Source organism: Sturnira hondurensis, unplaced genomic scaffold, assembly GCF_014824575.4.
Source record: "Sturnira hondurensis isolate 20B ecotype Veracruz unplaced genomic scaffold, ASM1482457v3 Scaffold0016663, whole genome shotgun sequence".
In the NCBI taxonomy this organism is placed as follows: domain Eukaryota; kingdom Metazoa; phylum Chordata; class Mammalia; order Chiroptera; family Phyllostomidae; genus Sturnira; species Sturnira hondurensis.
In genome coordinates, this window is record NW_028089294.1 from 3,571,670 (window position 1) to 3,586,864 (window position 15,195).

Here is a 15,195-nt window from a genome sequence, read left to right on the forward strand (position 1 = left end):
GCTCCAACTGAGCCCCACTGGCCATGGCTTAGGGTCCCAATTTATTCATCCCTGTCTAAAACCTACCAGAGGCTGGCAGTGTTATATTATATATATATTGGGTTAGTGAAATTAATTGGTACAGAGTTGATGTACTTTTTATGTTTATTTACTATCACAACAACAAATCTCTTGATGAGGTATTGGTGACATTATTGTCTATGTTTCTTCTAACCAAAGTATCCTGGATTGGGAGAGAAAGAAAACTAATGGCTATAAAATGTCTACTGAGTGCCTAGTTTTTGACTCTCAGCAGCTCTTTGCGGGGGTACAGAGCCTGCTGCCCTGAGGACGGAGGAATGAGGGCATTTGTGACTCTGCTCCATGCTCCACACCAGGTTTCAGCATTAGCAATGGCTTTTAAAACCAAACATGTAATTTCTCCCCTGAAACCAAGGCAGGTGGGAGCCAGACAGATTGATGATTTCATAGCAGTGGTACACGTCTAACCATTTTCTGTGCCCTGGGAGTACAGGGGCAACAGTTTGTGGAAAACTAGCTTCTTTTTTGTCAGGACTTTACGTGGATTGTATCACAAATGTCTGTGAATTGGGAATTCTTAGATTTCAGAGTACATTTATATTTAAATAAAGTCCTGCAGACAAATAATATGACTTAATCTGTCTTGTTTTTCATTTACAAATTCCTTTACACATATATAATCTTACCTATCCATTGTAATAATTATTCTGCCATTTTTATGTTTGCATGACAAATAAGCTATTTTAATTTTATAATATTTATTTTATATTAATATTTTAAAATAATTCCTATCATAAAATATATCTTAATGTAATACATGTAAGATTTATCATTATAGAAAGAATTTGGTGTTTTCTGTTTGTCGCTTTTTAACTGATCATTAGTTAATTGTATATGGAGAAAGACATTTGTCGATAAATACTAAATGACATGTCTTAGTTTGGGTAACAGTATATATTTAAGTATGAATAAAATGATGTTTTCAGAATCTAAAATAAGTCCATGCCTAATATGCAGAGTTCTTGTACTTTGTGTTTTTATCAGCGTATGGTTGCCTCTCATGAGTCCCCTGCTGGGAACTGGCCTGCAACCCAGGCATGTGCCCTGACTGGGAATCAAACCTCGACCCTCTGGTTCGCAGGCCTGTGCTCAATCCACTGAGCTACACCAGCCAGGGCTACTTTGTGTTTTTTAACAATCAACTTACTGTTTTTAAATTATAAGAGGAAAGGTTTTCAGGCTGCTACTTACAAGGAGTCCTCCAAAAAGTAGTACAGGATGAGTGCACAGCATTACTCTCAATAAACCAAAAGACAGTTCCATGGCAATGATCACAGCATTTTCCCCCATTGGTTTGGAAAGTGTTAGCTGGCACCTTGCTCTGCTGTTTGAACATTGGATCTGCTGCATCTTACAGATCTGGGGAAGAAGGTTCCAGGACACATTCAAAGAATTGCAGTAATAGTTTTTGTGCCCCTCATAACTTAAATGTTTTGGTGTCGTTGTTTTCTGACATCAGATGGGGACGCTTTACGTGTCGTGGCAGTAATTTAAACTGCAGAACAGCACGAACACGGGTTCACAGTGTTCAGCTGTGTGATAAAACCTACCATGTGACCAGGTCTGACGTGTGCTGTGAGTCTCGGCTACATATGCTCACTTGATACGGACTTAGTCTTGAAAGGATCTGTTTTTTAAAGGAAGAAATTTAAAATAATTATTTTGTCTATTGATTAAAATAAAGGAATGAAAAACAGATTACCTTTTCTGTCACATTCCTGCTTCTGTCAGTGAGGCCCCTCTGAGCACCATATACTCTGAGTTGTTTCTGAACCACAGGTTTGGAAACCTGGATTTAGACTTTAAACGCTACCTTTCTGGTAATTATTTCCAGAAATGTACACAATAGAAAATGTTTTTAATTAAAAACTCCCTTAGTGGCACAACATATAATATAGGATACTTCACCTAGTAGCCTGTCTTAAGTAGATGCCATGGGCACTTGGTTTGAGATGTATATGTATATGCGTATGTACATATGGTTTTTAATGAATTCTGAGTCTTGAAAGCTATAGGTATGTATTAGCCTTTCATGTGTGGCTGGTAAGGTGGGGGAAAAATAAAATTGAAAACTGAAAGAAGATTTGGAATACTTTTGGAAATACTTGACTATGTATATTGATGTTACGGATTCTACAGCACCCTTTGTGTTTTCTTCCCCTTCCTCCACCTTTAGCCACACAGTCTCATCAGTGGTATTCCTGGGGCCCGCCTAATATGCAGTGTAGACTGTGTGCAACCTGTTGGCTCTACTGGAAAAAATACGGAGGCCTGAAAATGCCCACTCAGTCAGAAGAGGAGAAGCTGTCTCCCAGCCCACCTACGGAGGTACACGAGCGGCAGTCCTTTTGGCCTTGAGGAGTTGTGTTTTTCAGCGCCTGGATCAGTCCTTGAAAACAAAATTACAGTGTTAGATAATTTTAAAGCAAACAAACTTTTTATTTTGGCTATAAAAATAGCCAAAGCACCACAATATGCAGGGTGGGTGTGGAGAGAGGGGCAGAGACAAATCACATCTTTTCAGGTATTCAAAATATTTATCTTATGAGATTACTGAGACAAAAGGACAATGTAGGAGGCCTTAGTATAAGTAGAGTGTTACTGAAAATCTGTCTTATTACATAAAGGAACAAATTGAACATTTATTCTCTTCCTGGGTTCTCCTAGGAGGCACAAGGAGGTGTGGACTTAATCTTGAGGTGAACAACGGTTGAAATACGATTTGGTATCATTCTCATAGCAGATAGCAAGCACCCAGGTCTACCGGGGCGGGGGGGGGGACCGTTCTACTTGAGCACTAACAGGATCTCAGGAGTCCTTCAGTATTTAACACACACACAGTCTCTCTCTCTCTCTCCTCTCTCCCCTCTCTCCCCTCTCTCTCATTAACCCATCGGCGGTTCTTGATTATTGTGAACATAGTTTTGGATGTTAGGGTCAATTTTAAAAACAAAAATGTAGGATCACACGGATGCCCACCCCTGACTCCAAACCAGTTTCCTTCTCTACGTCCCTACCTTCTTTCCAAAAGTACACACTTTTTAATTCTTCAGGGCAGTGTATTAAGTTATAGATGCTTCGGTGGAAGATTTAAAAACTGCACTTTCCCTTGAGCAAAATGTAGGTAGCACTGCGCTTGACCAGCCCTGTTCTTTACATGTTTATTGGTGTCTGACCCCGCAGGACCCCCGTGTTCGAAGCCACGTGTCACGCCAGGCCATGCAGGGGATGCCGGTCCGGAACACTGGAAGCCCAAAGTCTGCTGTGAAGACCCGCCAGGCTTTCTTCCTTCACACTACGTGTTTCACAAAATTTGCTCGTCAGGTCTGCAAAAATTCCCTCCGGCTGCGGCAGGCAGCGAGACGGCCGTTTGTTCCTATTAACTATGCTGCCATTAGGGCAGAATGTAAGATGCTTTTAAATTCTTAACCTTCTGTGTTGTGCTTCTGACCATTTTCTCTCTTTCCCTCTCTCTCTCTTTTGTTTTGTTTTTATTTTTGTTTTTGTTTGCAATAAACTTAAGTTCTTGTGTACAGCCTTTTATTTGGTTTATTTTTTTAACATTGTTTTTGTCTGCTGCCATTTGTATCATGCCAACCTGAAAAGAAAACATGAAAACCTCTGCAGCCTTTGTGAGAGAGTAGTGTTCAGCCAAAGACTGGTGGGAGGGGCTCCTGCCCAGCGGGGCTTTAGGACGGAATCGCCTTAGGACAGAATCGCCTCCGTAGCTCAGACTGAGGTACTTTGACCTGGAAGGTGGAGCCTCTGTGAGCTGCCTGCCGGCGGTGGTGCAGGAAACTCCGGGACTCACATGAATTCATTAGGTGTGAATAAAATTTGCCACTTTCCACTGATTGAACATCCTATGTCTTTGTATAAACCGTGTTTTCCCTTGAACCTTCTACAGTGATACAGTATTTTGGAAATTCACAGTCCTTTGTAACGAACGCTTGATTTCTTAGAAGAGTTATTAGCAAATTATAAATGAATTTTAAACTCTTTTGGATGAGTTTTCTGAAAACACACAGTTAGTTTCTACAGGCTAGTGTCCAAATCCGTGGTTGAGCATCCTTCCTGTTTGTGCAGTTTGGTCTCCATTTCATAATCGTGCATCATCTGTGTTACCACACAACATGTACATGGCTTCAGTACTCATTTGCAGTGCATTCAGTCTTGCTTTTCTTTCTTTCTTTCTTTTTTTTTTTGAAGGTCATATGTATCAATGAGTTGTGGACTGTTCTGTTATTACCATGTGCCCCTGAATGTGCCCCGAAGTCGCACGTTAGCTCTGACTCCGGTCGCGCCACTTCCAGTCGCAGGCCTGGCTGGTGTGTTCGAGCCCTGCGACTTTTTTCCTGTAAAGGATGAGAAAGCTTTTGCCGCCTGGCTAAGACTTGGAAATCCTAAAGATAGTCAGTTAGTAGGTGCTTTTTCTTTATCTGTGAGATAAGAAAGATCCTATTACCAGATGTTCCATTTCGATTTAAAGAGGATGGATATCTGTAAAAGGAGTAACGGTTGAAATGCATTTTGTTCCTAAAGATAGTTTTCAGCAGAACAGTCGAATGGCTTTAAATCTTAAAGGATTTATAAGAAGAACAAAAGTGCTTTGTGAAGGGAATGGAAATTGGCAGTAACTTCTGAGTCCCATAGAGGGCAAATTCAGCAACATTAGGTCTATAAATATTTGAGAATTTAGGCTTATATTGAGGGTTTGCGATAGCATTTCTGAGTTTATGGATTCGTGATATTTTTACCTTTTAAAATCTCTTAAGGAACTGGAATATTTATATCCATCTAAACTGCTTAGCTGATTTAAAACACATACTTTTAGCCCTCACTGGTGTAGCTTAGTGGATTGAGTGCCATCCTGCAGTCTGAAAGGTCGCTGGTTCGATTCCCAGTTGGGGCACATGCCTGGGGTGCAGGCCAGGTCCCTCAGCTGGGGGTGTGCAAGAGGCAACCACACACGGATGTTTCTCTCCCTCTCTTTCTCCCTCCCTTCCCCTCTCTCTTAAAAAAAAATAAAATTTTTTAAAAAATAAAATAAAACACATACTTTTATATATAATTTCTTAAATACAAAGAACAATAAAACATTTGAGAAAGAAAATGAATGAAGTTCTTCCATTAAAATTAGCTGGGATCCAGTATTATCTCTGTTCCTATGAATGGAAAAGAAACCACCACCAACTAAATTGGCTACTGAGGAAGCTTTTGCTTCCTGGGACTCTTCTGTTCATTTGTCAGTGAGTTTGTAAATTGTCTTTACTTTGATTATTCATTGAAGTGTAACTTTCTGGAACCTCATTTTAGTTCTTTCCCCTCAATTGAAAGGCCATGCTACTTTAAAAAAAAAAGACACAAATTACCTGTATTCTATTTACACAGACATAGATACAGTAGTATAATAAAAGAACAGTCATTTATTGTGATGAAATAGATTCAAGCAGCATTTTATTTTGTATTTAGTTTCATTGGTTGAGTTACATACAGAATTGGATTCTCAGAATAATTAATTTTACCTCAAGATTTAAAATTATAAAGCTCCAGCAGGCATCTACTCAGTTTTTTTTTTTTCAGACAAGCAAATAGTGAACTCTTCTTAGCATTGAATTGATTCTTACATCGTCTTCTCCCCTCTTTCAGTGTCTTATCACTACCTCCTCAGCAGGTCCCTTGATCTTGGCTTGTTAGTGAGAGAAGATTAGGTGCTCATGACCTGGTTCTGTAGCAGCCTTGTCTCTGGTCCTTGGAGAATGTATATGTTTTTCTAGGTAAGCTCTTTTGGTTTCCCAAAGGCAGTGGTGACCTTGTCCCTCCCCAGAAAAGTTAAGAATCACTATGATGCAGTAGGAGTGTGCTTTTAGATGACATAAAGGGTTATATCTGAAGATGCAATTAATGCGTTTTAGAGTAATTCACCGTAATATTGGGGAAGGAGAACAGTTTTCCCTGTGAACTAGTCTTCCTCTTACAAGCACTGGGAAAGTTTACCCTGCAGCAGCACCATCAGAACTAGTTTAGCCAGGATTTAGGGGGTGACAGACTACATGAGAGTGAGGAAGTGGGGGGCTAAGGAGATAAACCATCAGGTCGGGAGAGCACACGCATAACTCTGAGTTCTTGACTAAAACGGTCATCCTTGTTTAGAGGAAATTTTTGGTTGGTTATAGCAACTGTATTTTCATTAAGAAACTGGTATTAAGGAGTACAACATAACAAAAATGGGAGTCTGTTTGCATATATGTAAAGTATCCCAAGGAAACATTAAGTAGAATCTCTGGGAAGGGAAACTGGGAGGCTGAGGAAACTTAACATTCACTGTCCATCCTTAGACTTTTTCAATTTTGAACCATGGGAATATGTATTTCCTGTTTTAAATAGTTTAAAAACAGATATATAGTATGGCCAACATGTTTTAAAATGTATGAGATATATAGAAAATGATTTTTTAAAACCACTTTCTCCAAGTAACTCTTCATTTTAATAATACACCTTTGTGCGTGAATATGTAAGTCCATGCCAAAAAATTACTAACATTGGTAGAATACCTGAGCCAATTCTACCATACAGATAGTGCTTATTTAAAATGCACTGGTAGACACAGAACCAAGCATTGCACAAAGTACTGTGTCCTCAACAAAATTCATGGACTGACCACATACATGGTTGTAGCAGCATCAAGTTGCAGGCAACCCATCCCTTTGGGATTCTTGCTGTTACTGCCATCAGACATTTCCACTAAGTTACCAGATGGTTTCACCACAGATCAGTAAATTACCCAATACCCGATGAGCTCAGGGTTACTATTTGTGATTCAGGATGCTCAGAAAACGGAGGAAGAAGCAGGTGCATTAGCAGCATTCTGTAGATGAAGCCGGGCCCTGAAGTGGACCATTTGCACGGGTCAGCATGTGGTTTCTGAGTAGACCCCGAAGCAGGCTTGAATGACAGCAGCCTTCCCCGGTATGAAGTTCTTCAAGAGGCACCTGGAGCCATTTTTTAAATTTTCTGTTCGAAGATGCTAATTCAACTTGGAAGCATCCCAAGGCCCCATATTCATAAGAAATTTGTTAATGTATTCACTGAGTGTTTCTAGCGATGTCTCAGCAAAAGTTAATAATAGTTGTATGAACTGTGTAATTTGAAGAACTAACATTAGGAAAGAACAGTCTTTTATTATTTTGGCATTTTTGGTAATAAAATTTGCTCTTGGAGAGCCACCTCAAATTTTTCTAAAGATGCAAACATGGTTACAAGCTTTCCCGCCATTCCCATCTTCGGAGGGGACCAGTGTCACCAGTGTCTGAAGGACCCAGAGGCAGTCTGGATTAGTTTTTTAAAAAGTAAATTGGGTTAATTTAAATTAATTTGTGAGAGCTAAATTAATCTAAGAACTTTTAGGTTATTTCCAATTATTTTTCTGAATATTGCAACAAATATCCCTGTATTGATATCCCGATGTGTGAAATACGAACATATAGGATAGATTCCTCAAAGTAGACCATTTGGGTCAAGGAACACGCATTTTGAATTTTGCTAGCTGCCCTCAGGCATGTACAATTCACAGCACCCCCACCGTGTCCAGAGAAGCCTGTTTCTCTGGGAGTTTGCCCACAGTGTTCCGACAGGTGACCAGTGAGTTACATCACCTTGCATTTCTCTTTTTGAGTGAGGCAGAGATCTGCGTATGTTTGAAAGCTATGTGCCTGCCTTTGCTGTCAACCGTGTTTGGCCCTCTCCTGTTTTCTCTCAGATAAAAGTCTTAATGACTTGTGGGAACTTTTTATATTATAAGGAAACGAGCTCTTTACCTGTGAAATGTGAGGCAAAAAGTATTTCCCCATTTTGTCTTTGACTTTGTTTATGATGAATTTGCCCATTTTTTAAAAACATAGTTGAATTTCTTATTTTTTTAATGGCTCCTGGGCGTTGTGTCTTGTTTAGAAATGCCTCTACATTGCCTAAAAGAAAGTTCTAAGTGGTCGTTTTATTTTGACGGTGATCTTGAAAGCCCATGTGAGATGTTTTTATGAAGTTTAATTCAATGTTGACTTTTTGCAGTTTTTTACTTATCCCCTTAGTATTTCCAAAGCAGTTTAAAAAAAAATGGCCGTGAGTTGCGATGACAGTAACGGTGTTTTTCCAGGTTTACTTTGAGATGTAGATCTCGCTCTTGGAGGCCAATGGTCTGGGCTTTGTGTCCAGTCCAGTAATGTGAGTGAGGTGCGGAAGTTCTCCCTCCCTCTGGGCAGATTCCAGTTCCCTCTGCGCTCTTGGGGCGTTTTCTCAGGTTGCTTTCTTTATCTGTGCCCTTTTCATGCTCCCCAGCGAAGGATCTCTGAAATAATTAATAGTTTGGGAGTGAGCACTGACAAGTGGCACCTCTGGCCTGGTCTTGAGCCAACGAAGGTTCTCCTTAACCAACCAAGTGCGGACCCCATAACGCCGTTTGTGATTATTTCCTCAGGGTGGGATGTGTTTTTGCCATTTGCATGTCGCTGGCTGCAACTTTTATGTTAAACAATGACTAGGTAGTCTTAGCACTGTCCCTCCCAATTTCTTTATAGTTGAGATTGATCATTTGCGTCAGCACTTGCTCTCTTTAAAATATAATGAGGATTGCCCTGGCTGGTGTGGCTCAGTTGCTTGGAGCATCACCCAGTCACCCAAGGTTGCGGTTCAATTCCCACTCCAGGCACTTATATCTCCCATCCAGGTGCATATGGGAGGCAGCCAACATCTCTTGCATTGAAGTTTCTGTCTCTCCTTCCTCTCTTTAAAAGCAATGAAAAAATAAATGTCCTCAGGTGAAGATAAAAAAAATTTTAAATATATATAATGAGGATTAGTAGAATATGGATCCTTCTAAAGAGCTTTGCTCCCCCACTCAGGTGCTCTGTGAATTGTTACTTGAAACATCACATAATTACTCCAACTAATTTAATGAGAAATTAAAAACATGTTTAAAGGGAAATATCTTTGGGTGTTGTGTTGGTGACCACTTTAGTGGTTTGTTTAACTTGTCAAGGTCATGGTTGTGTGAGAATCCATCAACTGCAGCCACGTTGGCAGTTTTCCCTTAAGCCTTACAGACTAGAGTGAAGTGCAAAGTTAATCGGATTGCCAGTAATGAAGCAATTGGTCCATCCAGAACATTGAGGAAATAACCGAGATGGTTCACTCAAGCTTTATTTTATTAATAGGAAGGAGAGAAATTTCTCTTGTCCTCACCCCAAATAGAACTTGAATTTTAAATGAGTGAATAATATTGAGAAGGAATTATTATTTAGTATTAACTCAGTAATTTGACAGGTGTTTGGTCCTTGCAGGATTTGGGCTGCTTTTTAATATCTATTCAGATTACTCATCCAAAACATGCTTATTATATTTCCACCTGTATCTTCACTATCACTCAAAAACAGGCAAAAAGCTTCATAACTTAATAAATTTTTTTCCCTAAAGGAAACCAGCTGAATAGGAGGAAAAGAATGGGCATCATTATAGTTGTTGGTGGTTGAATAATAGCCAGTGTTTAGGATACATAATCAGATTCCTATTATTTGAGGATCTCTGTCATTTGTACTTTATTTTAATATTTTAAAAAGTGTTATTTTCCTACCTTTTTCTGTTTAATGGTTATTCTAAAAGAGTTTCCTAGGGGAAAGAACTAGAGCTTATGAAAAAGGTAATTTTTTTTAAAGATTTTATTTATCCCTAGAGGGGAAGGGAAGGAGAGAGGGAGAGAAACATCAATGTATGGTTGCCTCTCGTGTGTCCCCTGCTGGGAACTGGCCCGCAACCCAGGCATGTGTCCTGACTGGGGATCGAACCGTGATCGTGTGGTTCACAGGCCCGCACTCAATCCACTGAGCTACACCAGCCAGGGCTGAAAAAGTTAATTTTTATCTTTATATTATTTGAGATTCCAGATTGAAGTGTACATTTTATTTTATTTTTAAAATTTTTTATGTAGCCCTGGCTGGTGTAGCTCAGTGGATTGAGTGCGGGCCTGTGAACCAGAGGATTGCAGTTCAATTCCCAGTCAGGGCACATGCCTGGTTTGCAGGCCAGTTCCCAGTGGAGGACACACGAGAAGCAACCATACATTAATGTTTCTCTCCCTTTCTCCTTCCCTTCCCTTCCCCTCCCCTCCCCTCTAAAGATAGATGAATAAAATCTTTTAAAAGAGGATACATTTATTGATTTTAAAGAAAGAGGGAGGGAGGGAGGGAGGGAGAGAAACATCTATGTGAGAGGGAAACCTTTGCCTCCTGTAGACTCCTCAACCAGGGACCAAATCTGCAACCTGGATATGTGCCTCGAGAGGGAATCGAACCTGCGACCTTTCAGTGCCTGGGACCATGCTCCAACCAGCCAAGCCACACCAGCCAGGGCTTGAATTGCATGTTTTAGTAGAGAATCCCTATGGATGTCAAAGGAAATTTCTTGTATGTATACCCAGAAATATGGTCTCAGTCTGTGAAAGAACAAATTCTCTAGTTATCAGAAAGCCTGTAGGACATTCTTGTCCAATATTTGAAGGTGGAAAAAGGCATAGACATAGTTAAGCTTTGTGACAATATCTGCAAATTTAAAAAACTTCAATATACATTTTTTGTGTCCCTTCGGACTCTGTTCCTAACAACTCCAGGAGGATGGGCAGTCTTGTAATGATGGCTTATTAAAATGCAGAGTGTTTATGCTCTGTGCTTTATTTTTCCCTGTCTGAAATCTCTTACGGCAGGGTATGAGGAGTGTGATGTGAGCTTTTAGCACCTAATACCCATCTGACTGATTCTGTTGGATGAGACACTGCATACAGGCAACCTTTTAAATCTCAGCACTAAGGACGTCATGGTAGGATGTGAAGGCTGGAAAACCGGTGATAAAACCAAATGACCTATGTTTGCTCTTGCGAGGCCATCATCTAATGAGGCTGGGTTTCACCAAGCTAGATGAGGACTCCCCAGTAGAAAACCGCCTCATTAGGTCGGGGGGCGGGGGGCCGAATGCATTACCTTTGCAGCTGTCACTATTGTCTTCCATGCCAGAGTGATTCCACATTAGGATTGGTTCAGCCTCGTATTCCATGGGAATTTTTTTACTTCAAGGTAGAAAAGCCACGGCTAGAAGGGAGACATATTTCCACTGCTTTACAGAGGGGCATGCACAGGGGGAGCGTGTGTAAGGTGCGTATTAGCTGCGCTCATGTGGGGCTTTGAAACGTGTTCTCCAGGTAAATGCCTCACTCAGTAATCCAGGTATATGCCTACACTCGAAAGGAAATCGCACAGGCATCTGGCGGATGTCTTGCACTCACACCTTTTGTGTCTGCAGCATGTGCAGGACAGGAAGAGAAATCAGCCTCACGGGTTGTCTTCGTGTTTCTTTCTCTTCCCAGATGCAGACAGACATGCCGACCCCTCGGGAAGTCCGCTGAAAAGCAAAAGCACTAGGAAGCCTTTGGCATGCATCATTGGGTATCTAGGTGGGTGTTTTCTAATGGCGGAAAAACTCAGCGAGTTCTGTACCTTACAAATACTTGGCTAGTCTGAACCAAACTCAAGCCTTTCAGATAGCTGACGTGAGATGGAATACCTTGGTATGTGTAATAAATTTCTTTTGTTTTAGAAACTTTTATTTTTATTTCCCAAACACACCCAACAAACACAATTATGGATATGTTTACTTTTACCAAAAAAAATCATTGACTAAAAATGTAATGTGTATTTATGGATGTGAATACAGATTAAATTAAAATGAGAGTCAAATTAGAAAATGAACAGTCTTAGTATTCTGATTTAGGTCCTTCCAGTATTTTTAACCCACCTTACCCCTTTCCTTAAATAGAAAAGGATTGGTTTATCTACTTTTTTTGTAAGATAAAACTGATTTTTAACCTACCTTTAAAAAATACATAGTTCTGATGTGCCAATTAAGGTTACTTTGAAAGAGGAGCATTGCATAAGTTTCTGGAAGTTGCCAAATGTGATGGTTTTGTTTACATGTTGAAATACCACAATTAACAATAGTACCAAAAAAATGACTTGGCAAGAACCTTTTTCTGTGTTCTTGCAGAGCTTCCTGATATACCCAGAAGCTATAATGGCATTTTGCCTTCTATTCTTGCCTTTTCACTTTCTCAGTAAAAGTGAGATACGTTGTTAAAGAGTTGCAGTGAACTGTATTACTCTGCCAAATTTATAGGTATGAAGTATTCAAACTTTAGACATCCAGTCTTTTAAGAATCAAAGCATAGCTTGGCCTATTATCTGGTCCTCACCAGAGCATACCAGGAGTCAGAAGCTCATGGCTTCCCTCTTTGATGTTATTCTGCCACCTTATTTCCTGCTCTGTTCCTCAGGGGCTAAAGAGTTGCTTTGAGAGTCCTCGAAAACATCATACAGTTATCATAGACATGACCTAGGTCATAGTGATTAGGTCCTTGAAGTTTGCTGTCTGTCTGCCCTTGCAGGACCTAATCCTAGAAGCCTCTTCCCACCTGCAACGGAAAGTTTCTGATCATAAAAAATAGAATATATCATTGTGCCTCAGACAGCCTTCCCATAGGCAGTTGCCTGCTCCTCCTGTGGGCAAGCTGGTCTCGGTCCCCACCAGATATGCTCCCGGTTGTGCTGTCCTGCTAGCTGAACCACATCCCTGCAGAACGTGCTTCTGAGTATTTACTGTGCACAAGACACTCTCTAAGTGTATTAGGGGACACCAAGATGAGTGAAACCTTGCCCTCAAAAGTCTTCCTCTAGTGGGGAGAGCACGCAGGTTAGGACAGTTGAACAAAGGGGTTCTACAAAAGAATGACAGGTAATAGGCGTTGGGCACTTGGAGGAAGGAGTAGTTATTTCTGATGAGTGTTAGGGCAGCTTACGTGAAGGAAGCAATAATTGATCTCAGCCTTGAATGATATATAGGAGTTGAATTGATAGAAATACAGGAAAATGATATTTTTCCCTTATGAGTCCAAGAGAACCAAATAAAGACTTTACTGAATGAAGAACTTGAGAAGCTCAGGGAACAGGCTGCTTTGGTCTGGACGGAGCACAGAGTGTGGAGGTTGTCATTTAAAATGAAGTCAGCAGACCCTCAACACCATGTTGAAGAAGGAATCTACTCTGTATTTTGGTCAGTACTTGGTCCATTTCTAAATTTTGACAAGTGCAGGATTTTGACCAGAACAAGATATAATTCTAACAACGTTCAATGAAGGCTCTTTCTAAATTTCAGTAAGTGAGGCTGTTATCTTGGCCCTCACCTGGGGAGACAGGCTGGCTTGTGCATACTTGGCACACTGGGCGTGACTCAGAATCAGTGAGCGGCTTTCTCTCTGGAGGTCCTTGAATTCAGTTCCTGTAGTATTGCAATTTTTGTCCGTCTACTCCATCTGGAAAGTGAACGGTTCTGGGCTGTGTGCCTGACAACAACATACTTCACTTAAACGCACATGTACCACATAGACATTACAGTTTGGTGATATCATCCTCGGTCGAAGCTTTTCTTATACTGCTCCTTGACTGCAGTATTTGGAGTTTGGTGTCAGATTTCACGGCTGTCAAATTGCTCTGGGCTGGGAGTGAGGGCCCTGGGTCCTAGGCCTGCTTGCAGAGCCAGAGGAGGAGTTCTGTTTTCCACCCAGTCTGTCCACTTGTTCAGTGCTGGTTTGGTAGAACACAGAGGGAGCTTCTCGGAGGCTGCCTCTCTAGACAACTTCTGGATTGCTAATACCTTGAAGAGTCAGATGCCTTATTATTCCCTTAGTAAAGCTTGTATTTGAGTGAACTTCTATAGTGGTTTTTTTCTTTTCTTCCATTCTCGCTCTTTTTTTTTTGTACTAATAACATGAAGCTCCAGCTAACAGAGAAGCTACAGCTAACTTATCCCTTTTGATAAGTAAAGCAGTCATGGGAACAGCACTTGGAGCTGATTAATTAGGCAAGTCCTTGGGAAAACAGGCTGGCGTAGAAGGAACTCTCGGCTCATTAAGAGATAAGACGTGTGCCTATTAGCCAGTGACGTTCACACAGGGATTGTTAATACCATGTTCTGAGTTGAGAAACCTTTTTCCCCCCCTGTCAGAGATCCATCCTTCGAAGAAACCTAATGTAATTCGATCTACACCAAGTCTGCAAACCCCAACTACCAAGCGGATGCTAACCACCCCGAATCACACATCGCTGAGCATTCTGGGGAAAAGAAACTACAGCCATCACAATGGCCTGGATGGTATGTAAGCCTGGGAATGCAGGGGCTGTTCTTTTTAAAATTTTTTTTAAAATAGAGAGAGAGAAACATCAATTTTTTGTTCCACTTATTTATGCATTCATTGGTTGCTTCTTGTATGTGCCCTGACCAGGGATTGAACTGGCAGCCTTGGTGTATTGGGACAGTGCTCCAACTAACCGAGCTACCCTGCCAGGATATGCAGGGGCTATTCTGAGAGGCCAGGGACCTTCTCCCCTGGCCAGTTCCAGGCATCATCTGCCAAATCTAAAAATATATAACAAATGGGTTCTTCTACTCCATGATTGAACTAAATGGGTGGTAAGGGGAATAAAAGGGAAGGTGGCCCTGTGCCACAGTGAAGACATTTGCCAGGTGACATTTCTCCAGCTCTTCAGGAGGGACATTTTTGCTCCCATTTCCTCCAAGGAGGCTTGTTGGGGGATGAAATGTGTGTGGAGCAGGTGGCCTCCGCTGGGTAATAATATTCTTGCTGCGATGCACACTCACTGCTCATTTGTGTTTCCTTGAGCAGACGGATTACTTCGCCTCCTGTCTGAGACAGTAGTGCTCTCCAGGGGTTCTTCAGCCTTCCGGGTTGTTTTGGGCTTGGCATTTGTCCCCTACTTCTTCCATCTTATAAATATTTTTAATTGCTCAGGAGTGCTACAAATCATGAAGGGAATTGCCTAGGTGATGTCCTAAATAGAGAAATAATAATTTGTCTCCAGCGGAAAAACTGAAAACTCTCACCTCTTATCCAAAGCACTTCTCTTGGGCTTGGCCATGTAATGACGCTTCAGGTGGAACTGAATTATGTTCCCGACTGAACTATAAACGCTAGCATAATACATCATCCAGGCAATATCTAGT

General features: G+C 41.0%; 1 protein-coding gene across 5 annotated transcripts in view; it reads left to right on the forward strand.

The window, feature by feature from the left end:
- Window positions 1-15,195, forward strand: part of MTA3 (metastasis associated 1 family member 3) — a 157,718-nt gene that overhangs the window by 130,807 nt on the left and 11,716 nt on the right. For 3 of the 5 annotated variants that reach the window (XM_037066602.1, XM_037066603.1, XM_037066604.1), the window contains 4 exons: window positions 2,258-2,409; window positions 3,265-3,487; window positions 11,489-11,575; window positions 14,179-14,325. In XM_037066602.1, coding sequence (XP_036922497.1) covers window positions 2,258-2,409; window positions 3,265-3,487; window positions 11,489-11,575; window positions 14,179-14,325 — 609 coding nt within the window. Of the gene's footprint in view, window positions 1-2,257; window positions 2,410-3,264; window positions 3,615-11,488; window positions 11,576-14,178; window positions 14,326-15,195 lie in introns of those variants that run through there. The other 2 variants (XM_037066606.1, XM_037066605.1) reach the window with 2 other exon arrangements.